The 15,297-nt window shown below is 42.5% G+C and overlaps 1 protein-coding gene across 13 annotated transcripts in view; it reads right to left on the reverse strand.

The window, feature by feature from the left end:
• Positions 1 to 15,297, reverse strand: part of TRIT1 (tRNA isopentenyltransferase 1) — a 63,266-nt gene that overhangs the window by 21,800 nt on the left and 26,169 nt on the right. For 7 of the 13 annotated variants that reach the window (XR_006713326.1, XR_006713327.1, XR_006713325.1 and 4 more), the window contains exons 3-11: positions 11,085 to 11,183; positions 10,222 to 10,367; positions 7,452 to 7,594; positions 6,732 to 6,866; positions 5,599 to 5,710; positions 5,117 to 5,229; positions 4,792 to 4,869; positions 1,890 to 1,999; positions 1,436 to 1,553 (exon numbers count right to left, since the gene is read on the reverse strand). Coding sequence is in view for 8 of the 13 variants with exons in the window: in XM_045482299.1 (XP_045338255.1) it covers positions 1,436 to 1,553; positions 1,890 to 1,999; positions 4,792 to 4,869; positions 5,117 to 5,229; positions 5,599 to 5,710; positions 6,732 to 6,866; positions 7,452 to 7,594; positions 10,222 to 10,367; positions 11,085 to 11,183 (1,054 nt within the window). In the remaining 5 variants the exon portion in view is untranslated. The other 6 variants (XR_006713329.1, XR_006713328.1, XM_045482305.1 and 3 more) reach the window with 6 other exon arrangements.

Raw genomic sequence — 15,297 nt, forward strand, 5'->3', positions numbered from 1 at the left:
TTTGAAAAGAAGATGACTAGATTAAATGCTCTTTGATATATATTAAAAACATCATTTTAAAGGTTTTGGAGCAAAAAAAAAAAAAAAGTAAAGGAGAGGTTAGAAGTCAAAGAAAAGTTTATGTGGGGGAAAAAGTCAGCTTTATTCTCCAGCTAGAGCCTAAGGCAAAAAAAAGTGGGGGGAGGCGGGCTTCTGGCCTGGCTCTCCACGGCAGCAGGGGATGGGAGCAAGGACTTGACAGATGGCACTATAGAAGGGCTCACACAAGCTAAGCTCACAAAAGGCTCACAAATGTTGCTTCTTTAAGGCTATCCCTGAAGGACATTCGACAAATCGAACCACTAAGTTTCCTTTAGAAAAAACAATCAGACACTCTCTTTCTCTTCCCCTTTCATCATTATAAACCAACGACAATCGAGGCTTCTTCTGCTGCTTGAGCAAATCACAGCCATCCCCAGTCTCTGACAATGGCGTTCATTTTGCCAGCGTTACCAGTTAATAGAAGTAATCATTCTATTGGTTGGAATGAGGAGAAAACCCCATTTCTATGAGAATCCCATGCAAGGCAGTACTCGGAAGAGAAGGATTCCAGCCACTGGGTATAGTACAAGCCCTACTGTGCTCAAAAGGAGTGAGCTTTAAACCAGTTTCCAAATACAGTGTGAGCTGAAGGCTTGGAGGCCCCGGGCCTTTGTGGGCTCTGACGAGAGGACCAGAGGAATCGGACAGGGGAGTGCGGGTGTGAATCTGTGGCAGAGGTGGATCCAGGCTCCAAGAGGGAAAGAGAGCTTTAGGGCAGGGCCGCTGCTGGGTGGTCATGAGTGCCTTGAAAGAAGACAGCACCCTTTGATCACCGATCACCATCTTTATCCGTGTGGGACAGTCAGCTGCCACCGCTCCTCTCAACACTCTCCATCACAGTCTCAGCATCACCACAACCTCAACACAATACCCTAACAGTTACCAAAGAGACCCTGCTTGCAAAGGGTGTACTCAGGAGGAGCACGTCCTCCCGCCTCCCCACAGCTGGCTCTGCGTCTGGGTCTCCTGGGTGAGTTGGCTGGCTTCCCTTATACTCCTACCTCACCCGCACTGAGGTCTAAACATGAAGGGCCCAGAAACTCCTAGGAGGTAGGATCAGGAAAGTCAAAGGAGCTCTGGAAAGTTAACTGCAGTCCTCTCAGTATAAAATATCTACTCTAGCTGAAGTTGGAGGGCATACGACCTTCCTTTAAAATTCAGAATACACAGATAACTCTCCCACAGATATGGGAAAGTGTCCATGAAATTTGAGTACTTAGGCTCTTAGAGGAATCTGCCCGTCCCTTTATTAATAAGCAGACCCCAGCATTCAACCTACCAAAGACCTTAAATTGCATGAAGTCACTGTGAACCACCCTTAACAGATGTCTCCATGCCCTTCCCCAGACTCTACCTGCCCATTCACGGTCCCCAATGATGATTCGATCACAGAGGTCACACATGTGGTAACTTCTCTTGTTCTCCATTTCATTGCACGGCATCTTTACTGGAGCAGCTACAGGCTTGTGGCCCTGAAAGAACGGGGTTGGGGGAGTGGGGGAGATGGGGGGAAAAGCAACTGAATCAAAGAGATTTGGATGTTATTCTCTGATATTAAGGGGAGTGGGATTTTCCCAAGATTCCTTTTTCTCATTCCAGAGAGCAGGTAGATATGATGGACAGATTTTAGCAACAACCTTTCTAAATGTGAAAGCAGAAACACAGCCTCCAGGGATCTAAAAGCAGCTAGCGCTTCTGCTCTATTCCATGGAAAAGAAAACTTGGTTCCCTGACATACTAACAAAGGTGCCAGCTGAGGAAAGCCCTCTGAAAGCCAGACAAAAGGCAGTACTGTGATTAATAATCACCTGGATGAAACTCTGCACGATTTCAAGAGCAGGTTCAAGAACAGATTCCTCCCACTTCGAGACATCAGATACTTCTAAGCCATAGACTGGGGGGACACTGGGACCAGGTCCTAATAATGACAAAGAGAAGACGTGACAGGTCAGCCTCTGACACCCAATCCATTCTGCGCCCAGGACTCCAGAATCCTCAAGAGACATATATGGAGCCAAAGGAATAAACATGCTGACCATGCCATTCATTCTAACCAGAAATATGAACAAACAACTACATGCAATTCAAAAATGACCTAGAAGGCTCACTGATCTATAGTTAACAAGCCTAGCTGTATAATTCAGACTTACAGAGACAGGATCTTCCAGATCAGTCAGAAAAACAGAATGGAGTAATAGCTCCAGTGATATAAAGACAGCACATCACAGGAGTAAATAAACTAACAGCTTGAAGTAAATGCCTGTTCTAAGTTCCCTATCATCTTACAGTGATGTTGCTCTTGTGGCAAGAGAGTTCAAAGCTTTCTTGAGGAACAGGCACTAGTCTCGGGTTTGTATATATTCCCTCAGCAGTATGGCATTCATGAAACTCATTGACACCATACCGATAATCGGGGACTGGGAACAGAAGAATTATCAGCCAATGAGCCACTAAATCTGAGAACTAGAAAGCCTTGAAATTGAACTAGTTGAGCCCCTTTCTTTTAGGAAACAGATCTACAGGAGTATTCAAGAAAACACCCTTTGGTAAACACTTCTGAATGGAGAGGAGACTGGAGACCGCCTAGGGTACAGCTACAGGCATTTCATCCACTGGAGCCAACCATGTTAGGTCTCCGCTGGTAGCCTACCCCATCTATAGACACACTACATTGCCTTCCACCGCTAGGTTAAGTCAGTTGCCTAAAGGCAAAGAGCATCTCCCCATGGACAAAAACATCAAAGTCCTTAGGATGCCAACGGCTGGCAGGTGCTGGCCTTTTGATTGTGCCAACCACAAATAAGATTCTTCATAAAATGGCCTGGGCTGCACCTGCCACCACACGGAAAGGTGAGACCAGGAGGGTGCAGGCAGCATCCACAGCACACCTGGCCTTGGCTAAGCTCTGCACCTGTTTTCAGGCCACTCTATATTTTCCTTTCCCCTCTGAGTCCTTTGTTGGGCTTCTGTGCCCTGTCTAAGCACCTTTCAACAAGTTCTCGGCTCCCAGCTGCTATTTCTGGCTTGGGTCCAAGGCCAAGTTGGGGCGGGGAAGTCCCTCTGGCTTCTTGCCAGAACCATATCCCCGCAGATTAGCCCCGGCCAATCACACTCAGCTCCTGGTTTACAAGGCAGCTGCGCCTTTCACTCTAGCACCAGGACTGTGCCGACATACACATGAATGAGGAATGGGCAGATGATGCTCTGGGCCATCAATCCCTCCGGACTCAGAGATGGGGGAGTTACTGTGGCTTTACCACAGGAGGAAGTTTCAAATCATTACAAAAAAAAACATCTTTTGTTACAGATTAATTGTTAGCCCTGGGGAGAAGAGAAGCTGCATTAGAAATCTGTAGTAGTGAGTTTCCGTTGGCGCAATTCAATTTCAATTTTAGCTGAAGCAAAGAATTCACCTATCTAAAAGGGCATGCAGAGAAAACAGGGTAAGGAGAAGGAAGTATATAGAGCTTGATGGTGCCAGAACTATGCTAGAGAGGTCTGGCAGAGAGCAAGAGCAGGAGAAAAAACTGTAGCTATCGGTGGTCAACAACATGGACCAAGGTGCTTGTGTTCAGAGACACTAAAGAGCAGAGCGGAGGCCTCAGCTGTTCTTATCTATAACTGAAAGCAGAAGTCTAATGGCAAAAGGTAAACGGGATGATTTAGAAGCATATTTAAAAAGTGCCTATAAGATAGAGTTGGTGTTTCACTGGTATTCAATCTCTTTTAAATCAATCTCCATTTGGCTCATAACCACACCATTTCTTACCTGAGGCCCAATACCAACGCTGTCTAGCTAAAGTTATAGCTACAGGAAACAAGAAGAGTGCTATGAAGTACAGTGTGTGTGTGTGTGGGGGGGGGGGGGGGGTTAGGCCTGCATTCAATACAGCTTATTCAGCTGGCAGGTTTTTGGCAAGATATTTAACTTCTCGAAGCCTCCATTTCCTTATCTGCAAAAATAAAAGAATAACACCTATCCCGCAGGCTCAGGAATATATGTATAGCACCAAATTTAGCATCAAGGACACAGAATAGGGTCAAATAAACAAGAATTTCCTTCCCTGTTCCTTAAAAGTGCTGTTCAACTGAAGCTAAGGCTGCAGCATTCTAAAGCACCACATACCTGAAAATGAAGGCGATGCAGGGAGAGCTGGTGACGGTCTGACTCTACACTGCTTGTCTGGCCTAAGAACCATTTTCTTTTTCTTTTTTTTAAAGTTTATTTATTTCTTGTAATCTCTACACCCAACATGGGGCCCAAACTCACGACCCCGAGATCAAGAGTCACATGCTCTTCTGACTGAGCCAGCTGGGTGCCCCAGAACCATTTTAATTAGGAGAGTGTTCCTATAGAAAGCTGACTGCACTTCAGGTACAAAATGTGAAGCTAAAATCAACCCTGAGCACTGACTCTGCTAAGATGTTGCTATTATGCTCTTGCCTGTTTTGCAGGCAACACCCATGTGTTCAAGGTGTAAGGCGGAACACATGGGAAACACATCTTTCCTCACTGGAAAGATTTAATTTGTTCTCTGAGACATTACAAAAAAGTATCCCTAGACAGTCATTTATGCAGTGGACCCTCCCCCAGATCAGGTCCCCAAGTCTTAGAACAGGTCCAGAAACTAAAGTTCCTTTCTTTTCCGGGCGAGGTGAGGACATCCATTGGAAACAGACCCAGGGGATAAGGAAAAACATGAGACTTACTATTCAAAAAGCGATTTTTAACCCATCGGTTTTGCTTCCGGGCATATCTCTTGGTCACCTGTTTCAGAGACTCAATACCTGAAAGGCAAAGTAGGTCTAAGAACCTGTAAGTTCTCACCCAGATGAAAGGCAAGCCCTCCCAGCCCAGAAGAAGAGAAAATTAACCATAGCAGCACACTGGAAGACACCTGGTAGACAAGAATCTCAATTCTGAGCTGAAGGCCATTTGGGACTCTTCTGGCCTCAGCTCTTTCTCAGACCATACCAGCAGGATACTGTGGCACCCAAGGATGTCCAAGGCTAGGTTTAATGGAGGAATTCACACCTTTCTTTAGGAGCTGGTTACTGGTCTCTGGTGTGCATTTTCCCTCAGTGACCAGGTACTCATGAAATTCCTTGAAGCCAATGGATTGGAAGATACCATGTTGATAGTCCTGGCTGGGAATAGGAGAGCATCAGCAGATGAGCCATTGCATCTGAGAGCTAGCAGGGGCCTTGGAGAGGATCTAGCCATTTCATCTCATAGATGAGAAACCGAGATCCTGCCTCTCTAACCACCTTCCTCCACCCCACCCCGACCCGCACCAGCTCCCTGGCTAATTCCCTTGAAAATTAACTCCCAAGAATGTCTGACAGATTAGAAAGTGCAACTGGTAACAAGTACACCAAACCTCCTTCCAACAAACCTTGCCAATGCCAAGGACAAAGGCTAATAATAAACAAGTAGATCCAAAGCCAGTACACTTATGGTCTTTTGACCATAAGCAAGGGATGGAGAGTAGGTCAAAGTAATAGCCAAATCCTCACCTATCTTCTGCAACTTTCTTCTGATTATAGCGCCTGTGAAAGTCTCTTAGTTCATCCAAGAGCCCAGCAGCAAGCATATCATCCACTCTCTTGTCCAAGCGCTCATCTAGAACTTCAATCAAATTAGCCCATCAACCAGCAAGTCTGTCACAGGTGCCCACTAGACACTTACACGATGAATGGACGGGCTGCCACGAAGAAGAACATTTGTTCAAGTGGAAGAAAGGGTTCACACTCCAAAGATTATAGAATAATTCATATTATTTTTATCATACTTAAGACTCTGCACTTCAATAAAACAGCCAGAATGAAGCACGTGTCTTATTATATAAAGAGAAGCATACAATTATAGCTATTAGGAAGGACAAATATTTTATTATGGGATGTGTATTCATTGTTTACTTTAGAGGCAGCTGTGAGACCCCTGGTTTACTCTTCTTACTTTTTTCCATTATATTTGTTACTCTAACTTGGTGTTATTTCACATTTAAGAACTTTCAGATAACACCTTGGATAGGAACAAAAACTTTAATCCAAGCCCATCCGAGGTACACTGTGAACTACTGAGCCAGACAAAGGAGCAAAGGGTAAGGGGTCATATTCATTCAGATGTGGAGGTCAAAGAGAGCTTCACTATGAGTCAGATTCCATTATTTTATGCTGAACTGCAATACATGTTTTAATTTTTAAAAATCCGTTAAATATTATCTTTTTCTATAAACTTGCACCTGAGATTAATTGAACCACAAATTTTCATCATTTCCATCATGCTCTACATTATCTGCCATTGCTACTTCTCAGCCTGCAGTAACAGTAACCTTTTTTCCTATCTTCCTAAAAAGTTTGCATTTATTAAGGACTTATCGCATGTTAAGCACATTCTGAGCACTTTGTGTGTATTATTTCATCTAATCTTCAATGAAGATGTATGTATTACTACTATTATTTTATTATCATTATTTCTACTTTACAGAATAGAAAACTGAGGCACAGGAAGGTACACTAACTTGCCTTAAAATTCACATAGCCAGAAGACGGTGGAGCAGGGATCTGAATCCAGTCTGGCTCACAGACTGTGCTTTTAATCGCTACACTATACTGTTCACATATACTAGACCTAGCTCATAGGTTACCTTTAAAAATGGGTCCCTGGATGCCCCCAGAAGAGTGCTCATCATCCCTTGTCTGTGGCCTCACAGCACTTTCTAGCCCAGCATTTATCACAATGTAGGATCTATCTTGTTTGCACCCCGCTGGACTGGGAGCTCCTAAAAAACAGGCACTGTTTCATATTCATCTCTGAAATCCAAGTACTCTGTAGTGTACTTGGCATTTCATTGAAAGCTTACTGAATGCTAGCTGGATGAAGTTAGTACTATCACAGGGCATGATCATCTTTAGCAAAAGAAAACAAAACAAAACAAAAGAAACCCCATAATCAGGCTAGCTAACTGACTATCATACCCATTTCTCAGGCCTGCTGCTTCTAGAATAATCAGTGATACAACCTCCATCCAGCCAATCCAGGGAGTCAGACCTCCTACTACAGAGCCTTCCTTCTCTTTCTCTTTAGACCTTCCCTGGATGGCAGTCTCGTACTCACGCCACCATCTCATCTTATCCAGCCTCGCTATCTTAGCCTACTGCCAGCGCTATCCTTCTTTCCATTCCAGACAGACACCCAGGGGAAGGGAACAAAGTACCTCATTAAGTCAATGAATAATGGTAATTAAATTAATAGCTAACTCTTGTTTAGTGCTTATTACGAGCCACTCATGGTTCTAAGTATTTTATACATAGTAATATAATAAGCTCTATCTCAGATGGACTCTAAGGCATCAAAGGGCTTTTACCTGTCTGGTCAGCATGAAGCCAGAGGATGCAAAGGTTAGGGAACTTCAGAGGGCCTCCAAGGGGACCACCACCTTCCTCCGAGTGTTGACGATGAAGAAATTCACTATGAGAGATTCCCATTTCTTCAAACACTTGCAAGCTCCTAAGTCATTTAAAAGGGGGGAGGGCATACCCATAAAAACCATTAGAAAATACTGATTCTCAAGTGAAACAAGGAAAGAGGCTATTTATTATAGAACACTTTCATTGCATAAGCTCCCAAAGCCATGCAGGAATCCTGGGACTCCTGGGTGGCTCAGTCGGTTAAGCGTCCAACTTCGGCTCAGGTCATGATCCTGCGGTTGATGAGTCTGAGCCCCGAGTCTGGCTCTGTGCTGACAGCTCAGAGCCTGGAGCCTGCTTCAGATTCTGCGTTTCCCTCTTTCTGCCCCTCCTCCCACTCATGTTCTGTCTCTCTCTCTCAAAAATAAACATTAAAAATATTTAAAAAAAAAAAAGAAACAATGCTAAAGAAAACTTAGGATAAAGTAAGAATAATACTATTCTTCTAAACATACTAAATTAACTTTTCTGAAATCAGTTAGGTTCAGAAACAACAGGCTTCTTCTACACAGACAGAATGGGACTCACTCACCCTCAGGTAAGCAGTAAAAGAGCTTATTTGGGAGACTGTTACAAGCCAACAAGCCCAGTCTCGCTGGGATGCCTTTCCCACAGTTACAAAAGTATGTTGTATATCCAGCTCATCAACTTTCTTTTTAAATATGTCTAAAGTTAATGAAGAACACGTCTAACTAATTTAGTACTCTACTAGCACAAAGATCATTGAAGAAAGAACTCACATGCGTATTCTTAAGCTACCATCCAGCCTGTCCGTATCTATTATGTTATGAAGCACTAAGTAATTTAACTCTCAAATTTATACTCTACCACTCTGGGTGATTGCAACATATTAGCTTGAAAGTGATCCTTCCCTCCCTGACCCAATTCTACTTGTGTGAAATTCTAACACAGGAATAGAGACCCCTTGCCTTTCCATACCATGGTCACTCAAAGACGACTTATGAGGGAAAATATGTAGTAACAGATAATCTCACTTAGCTGGAGGTTAGAATATAGTCTCAAACTAAAAGATGAAAAGTCTTCCAGTCCTCTCTAAAGAAGAGACTCTAGAGCTCTTGATTAGAACCTATTGACTCTTACTAAGACACAATTCTCAACTCATTACTAGTTTAGAAGTAGCAAAATGAGGAGACGTGTTAAGAAAACTGATTAATAAAAGGAGAGGATAATAAAGACCAAGCTCTAGGATTATGTCATAAAATAATATAAAAATGAATGTTCATCATAATATTTCCGTTTTCCAAAAATGTTTGAAAGATTTCTATTAAAATGCTTTAAAATAAAATGTTTGGATACTGAAAGTATAAACTTCATTTATCTAGAATGTGCATTGCCAAGGGAGCAAAAAACCTTAGATATTACAATGAGGTGTGACACTTCAAGGGGTACCATACCTTAAGAAATATTATTCTTTAGTATTGAATTTCATGGAGGGCAGGGAGGCACAGTTAGAAAAAAATTTCTAAAAAAGCTCTGGATGTGTTGGGAGTGGTGGGAGATAATGAAAAAAGGATTAACACTGATCTAGGGGTGCCTGGGTGGCTCAGCCGGTTAAGCATCTGACTCTTGATTTCGGCTCAGGTAAAGACCTCAGTTTGTGAGATCAAGCCCCATGTTGGGCTCTATGCTGACAGTGCAAAGCCTGCTTGGGATTCTCTCTCTCCCTCTCCCTCTCTCTCTGCCGCTCCCCTGCTTGAGCGTGCACACGTGTGCAGGCACGCTCTCTCCAATTAAATTAAAAAACATTTTTGGGGCACCTGGGTGGCTTAGTCGGTTAAGCGTCCGACTTCGGCTCAGGTCATGATCTCGCAGTTTGTGAGTTCGAGTCCTGCATCGGGCTCTGTGCTGACAGCTCAGAGCCTGGAGCCTGCTTCAGATTCTGTGTCTCCCTCTCTCTCTGCCCCTTCCCACTCACGCTCTATCTCTGTCTCTTAGAAATAAATAAACGTAAAAAAAAAATTTTTTTTTAATTAAAAAACATTTTAAAAAAATCCCTATCAATACCATATGTTGTTATATTTAATCTGTATAACCAATCATCCATACAGTAGGTCCTTCGTTAGATCCTCTACCCTGTCAGATATGGCATCATTTCCAACACTGCAAAAAAAATAAACCTAACACACGAAGCTGCAATTTCAAAACAACCTAAGAAAACATGACCTTATGAGTTCATTCACCACCTCTCTCTTTCCTTCAAGAAAGCCTCCATATGTAAAGGTGAGCTGGTCCAGGAGATGGTTTATAAAATCCACCTCCCACTGGGAAAGCTGCTGGGGCAAAACTCAGCATTGCACAATTAATTATGAAACTCAAATCACAATGTAAACCAATTGCATGCCAGAAAAAATTTACAGGAAAACTGCTATACAAGGGGAGATCAAATAGAAAATGAAGCACGATTACACAGGCCCTAGGGAAAACTCTATTGTACTATACATTTTAAATTAACAACAAAGTTGGGTGCAATTATTTATTGAGGGAGGGGAACTGAGGCAGTAACTGGGGGCCTCACAAACTGTGAGCTGGAACACACCAATCTCCACTAACTGCTGTTGCCAAAGCCCTCTCATTACCCAGGCACAAGGAACGACTCACTGCCCAACTCCAGAGGGACTCAAAGTCAGTGGGCCCAGGCTTTCTTACCGGGCCACTTTGCGCTTGTCATGTGGGTGCAGCTTGGCAGCCATTTCTGGGTCCACCTGGCTTAAGCGTTTGTGGAGTGCATGGCCATCCTCCTTTTCAAGCTCTACTTTCCGGTCAGTCACTTTCTCAGTGTCCATCTCCTGGGGCTATTAAAAGAAGATCTACAAGTAAATTTAATTTAACAGTTCAACAAGCACTGAGACAGTGTGTGTGTCAGGCACCTTGCTGGGAGTTGAGAATACAGAATAGAGAGAAATCAGAAGGTCCTGGCATATAGTGAGACAAAGACCATATAACAGAAAATTCCAATACACTGTGGTAGTGTTGTGAGGCTACAGCAAACAAAAGAGGACTTACTGCCTAGGGAAGTATTCAGGTACCTGCTTCCTCGTCAGAAGTATAAACAGGAACCAGGGCTAACGCATCTGTATTAACATATCCATGAGTCTAGTCTTCTCAGCAAATGACCAGAGTGGACCAGAATTGCCCGCACACTACAGTTTGCAAAGTCCCACCCTATGCAATAGCATCTCCATTAGAAAGGTTAGTGTTGGACATCTCTCTGACATATAGATTGTTACAGCCAAGAAATGCTGAGTCAGACTGATGTACTGTTAACTTACATGGAGATGCTAATTAATCCACAGAGAAGCATTTTTCCCACACACAGCCCTTACCCTCAGGCCACACCCCGGAGGAGCACACTTCACATATGGAGGTTGCACTTGCTTCAGAATATTAAGTAAGAAAATTAAGTTGCTGAGTATAAGAAATAAGCAAAAGTCAACCTTCCTCCCACTAAAATTAGCTGGCAAGAAAGAGGAACCCATTTCCTCAGTGACTTACAAGTGAACTAAACATACCTTAGTACTGACAAGAACTTTCCAGAGCAGAGCCTCAATGTAATAATTCGTTCCTCCCACGACAATAGGAATTTTGTCTCGGGCAAATATATCTTCAATGTGAACGTTAAGAAAGATTATCACAATATTTAATATCAAGAAGAGCATCCTGACTCACCTGAGAAGGAGGGTATTAGCAAGAAACCACACTCATTTATTCGTCTGGAGAACAGAGGGGAAAGGGTGGAAACCAAGATGAATGGATATCAGTCTTCACTGTTTCCCATGAGTTCTCAGAAGCATTTCCTATTAGTTCTGGAGGGTCTTGCATAAACCAGAGACAAATGCATGATGGTAATTCCTTCCAGTGCTAAAAATGTTTAGGCCTTGCTGCTAAAATTCAAGGCTTGCTTGGTATTCCAAATCAGTTTAATGAACACAAGCCCAAGGGCTCTCAGAGAACCAAGTGTCAGCTGCTCAGGAAGCCACCAAGGTGACGCCCGTGGTGTGACTTTACCTTCTAAGGCAAAATACAAGCTGGTTTCTCTAAGCCATGGTTCTTGGACTCAGTCCCCACCATTATGTGGTAGTAATGCACATTTTGGCCACTTGAGATTCCACCAGATAAACTGAAAAGCATGGGTTCCACAGATAAATAGATTTCAATGACCAGCTCCAACTCTCTGGCAAGTGACTCAGTTTTCTCACCTGTAAAATTCTCCAGAATTCTTCAGAGCATTAAATGTGACAAGGCATATAAATCCCCTACCACAATGCCTGAAATATTTGCTTTCAATTGAGTAAGTACTGAATTTACTTGAGCCTCTATTGTTTTTATATCCCTGATACTTTGAATTCTTCTTTAGAATCTCTGTTGAGCAGATAATTATCTGCTTTATGAAGGGCTTTGCTTCTAAGGATAATTGATAAAGAGACTTTCAACCTAGACAAAGACTCATTTACATGCTTCTTCCCCCTGCCAGCCTGTCTGTGGGCACAGAGATAGATGACCTCTTTTCTATCAGAGGCCCACTAACCCCGAAGAGGCTGGGGTGGGGTGGGAAGAAAGCTGTTACCGATCAAGGATCATAAAGAAGAAACACTGTCTATTTGTTTTTTAAAAGAGAAATTCTATATTCCCCCTTTAAGCATAGGGAGCACACAATTACATAGTAACTGTAATAAAAATTCAAATATATAACATGATTAACAAAGGGAAAGGGAGCAAGGAAAGTAAAAAGTGAAGGGTAAAATGGTGAGATGCCAAAAAAAGAGTGGAAAAGAGGGAGGGACATGGGATAGGTGACATTTGGTGGGAAAAGGTTTGACTTGTTTGCCCAAGCCATGAAACAATTGTGATTCTGGGCAAAACCCTTCTCCTCTCTGGGCCTCAGTATCTAATATCTTCACCTGCCCAATCAAGAAAGCTAACTAAGGGGGCACCTGGGTGGTTCAGTACATTGGGCATCCGACTTCAGCTCAGGTACTGATCTCATGGTTTGTGGGTTCGAGCCCTGCGTCTGGCTTTGGGCCGACAGGTCAGAGTCTGGAGCCTGCTTCAGATTCTGTGTCTCCCTCTCTCTCTGCCCCCACCCCTCCACTTATGCTTAGTCTCTCTCTCTCTCTCTCTCAAAAATAAATAAATAAAAACATTAAAAAAAAAAAAGAAAGCTAACTAAGAATACTTCTTAAAGTACTTTCAGTTCTGACATTCTGCTTCTAAGTTCTTACCTTAACTCAGAAATCTCCATTCCTGTAAGTGATGTGATTAAGTCATCCCATGCTGCCCTATGAAAACTCCATTTTCTATCAGTTCTTTCTGAACAACCAAACTGTCTTAAAGCAACAATGGACATTTGGTGATATGTTTTAATTTGCCAAGGGCTTTCATACACATTATCTCATCTGATACAATTGCCTTGTAAAGCAGGTAGAGCAAGAATTATTATCTGCATTTTAATCTCTGCCTATTTGATAGGCAAAAAAATATTTCATTATTTTGATTTGCATGGCCTTAACAGCAAGGGCAAGCCCTTTTTCATGTTTACCATTATTTATGTTTCTTCCTTTGTGAATTACTACTAAGGCCCTTTAAGTATTTTTTGTATTGATCCATAGGCGTTTTTTTTTTTTTTTTTAATTTTTTTTTTTCAACGTTTATTTATTTTTGGGACAGAGAGAGACAGAGCATGAACGGGGGAGGGGCAGAGAGAGAGGGAGACACAGAATCGGAAACAGGCTCCAGGCTCTGAGCCATCAGCCCAGAGCCTGACGCGGGGCTCGAACCCACGGACCGCGAGATCGTGACCTGGCTGAAGTCGGACGCTTAACCGACTGCGCCACCCAGGCGCCCCAGGCGTTCTTTATAGGGGCGTCTGGGTGGCTCAGTCAGTTGAGCGTCCAACTCTTGGTTTCTTGGCTCAGGTCATGATCTCATGTGTCGGGCTCTGTGCTGACAATGCAGAACCTGCTGGGGATCCTCTCTCCCTCTCTCTGCTTGGGATTCTGTCTCTCTCAAAAAATAAACTTAAGGGGCGCCTGGGGGGCGCAGTCGGTTAAGCGTCCGACTTCAGCCAGGTCACGATCTCGCGGTCCGTGAGTTCCAGCCCCGCGTCGGGCTCTGGGCTGATGGCTCAGAGCCTGGAGCCTGTTTCCGATTCTGTGTCTCCCTCTCTCTCTGCCCCTCCCCCGTTCATGCTCTGTCTCTCTCTGTCCCAAAAATAAAAAAAATAAACTTAAATAAATAAATAAATAAATAAAAATAAACTTAAAAAAAATGGCTAAGTGGTAAGTTTTGTGTGTACTTTAACACAACAAGGAAAAAAATTAAGTTAAAAAGTCCATTAGGGGCACCTGGGTGGCTCAGTTGGTTAAGCAGCCGACTTCGGCTTGGGTCATGATCTCACAGTTTTGAGCCCCACAACAGGATCTGCACCATCAGTACCTGCTTGGGATTGTCTCTTTCTCCTTCTTCCCAACTTGTACTCTCTCTCTCTCTCTCTCAAAATAAATAAACTTTTTAAAAAATCCATTAAAAAAATGTTTTTTAAAAACTAGATATCTACAAAGTCCTTCTCTACTGTGTGTAGTTAAAATCACATAAGTACTCAATTATATATTACCCCATTTGTTTTAAAGTTTCATTAAGAATACACATTTTTAACTCTGAAATCCATCTGCAATTTATGTCATATATAATGAGGTTGTGATTTTATTTTTTTCCAAAATAATTAGCTGTCCTAGAAATAATTATTTTTTTGATGTTTATTTTTGAGAGAGAGAGAGAGTGCATATGCACAAGCAGGGGAAGGGCAGAGAGAGAGGGGGACAGAGGATCTGAACAGCAGAGAACCGGATGCGGGGCTCCAACTCAAGAACTGTGAGATCATGACCTAAGCCAAAGTCAGACGCTTAACCAACTAGGTCACCTAGGCACCCCAAGTCCCGGGAATAATTATTAACTGCTGCTTTATTTTTCCACTGTTCTAAAATACCACCTTGATCATAAGCTAAGTATGTACATTGATTTGAATTTGTATTCTGAGTTTTCTCTACTCTGTGCCATAAGTCTGTCTAGTGTAAGTTCCATGCTATTATAATTATTATAAATTTTCATTATGTTTTAATATCTAGCAGTCCAAATATATTTTTTAAAGTAATCTCTATGCCCAGCATAGGGCTTGATTGAACTTGTGACCCCTGAGATCAAGAGTCTCATGCTCTACCAGCTGAGCCTGCCAGGAGCCCCATCTGGCAGTCCAAATATTAAAGGCAGTCTAAACAGTTAAAATACAAGGGCAGTTCCCTTATACTAGTCTTTTCAAAAATGTATTGGTGTTAAAACTAATGTAACACTGTTACTAATGTTAACTAATGTTAACTATATTGGAATTAAAATTAAAAAAGTAAAAGATCACTGATCACAGAAAAAAAATTATTTTTAGAAAAAAATAATTTATTGGTGTTTTGCAGTCCTCCCTCACCCAACAATCCCTATTAAATTCTAACTGTAACTCCATTATATTTATAAACTGATTTTGTAACCTCATTTAAAGGGTGGGAAACTGAACCTCCGTGGGGTAAATGCTCTCTACCCAATAAAATCCACTTGGTCCAAAGAGGTAGTTCTGGGACTAGAACACAGATTTTCTGGTTCCTAAATCAGTGTTCTTGCCACTAAAACAGCTTCTCAAATTTTAACATGCCTATGAATCACCTGGGATTCTCGTTAAAT

Source organism: Leopardus geoffroyi, chromosome C1 (assembly GCF_018350155.1).
Source record: "Leopardus geoffroyi isolate Oge1 chromosome C1, O.geoffroyi_Oge1_pat1.0, whole genome shotgun sequence".
NCBI classification, from domain to species: Eukaryota; Metazoa; Chordata; class Mammalia; order Carnivora; family Felidae; genus Leopardus; species Leopardus geoffroyi.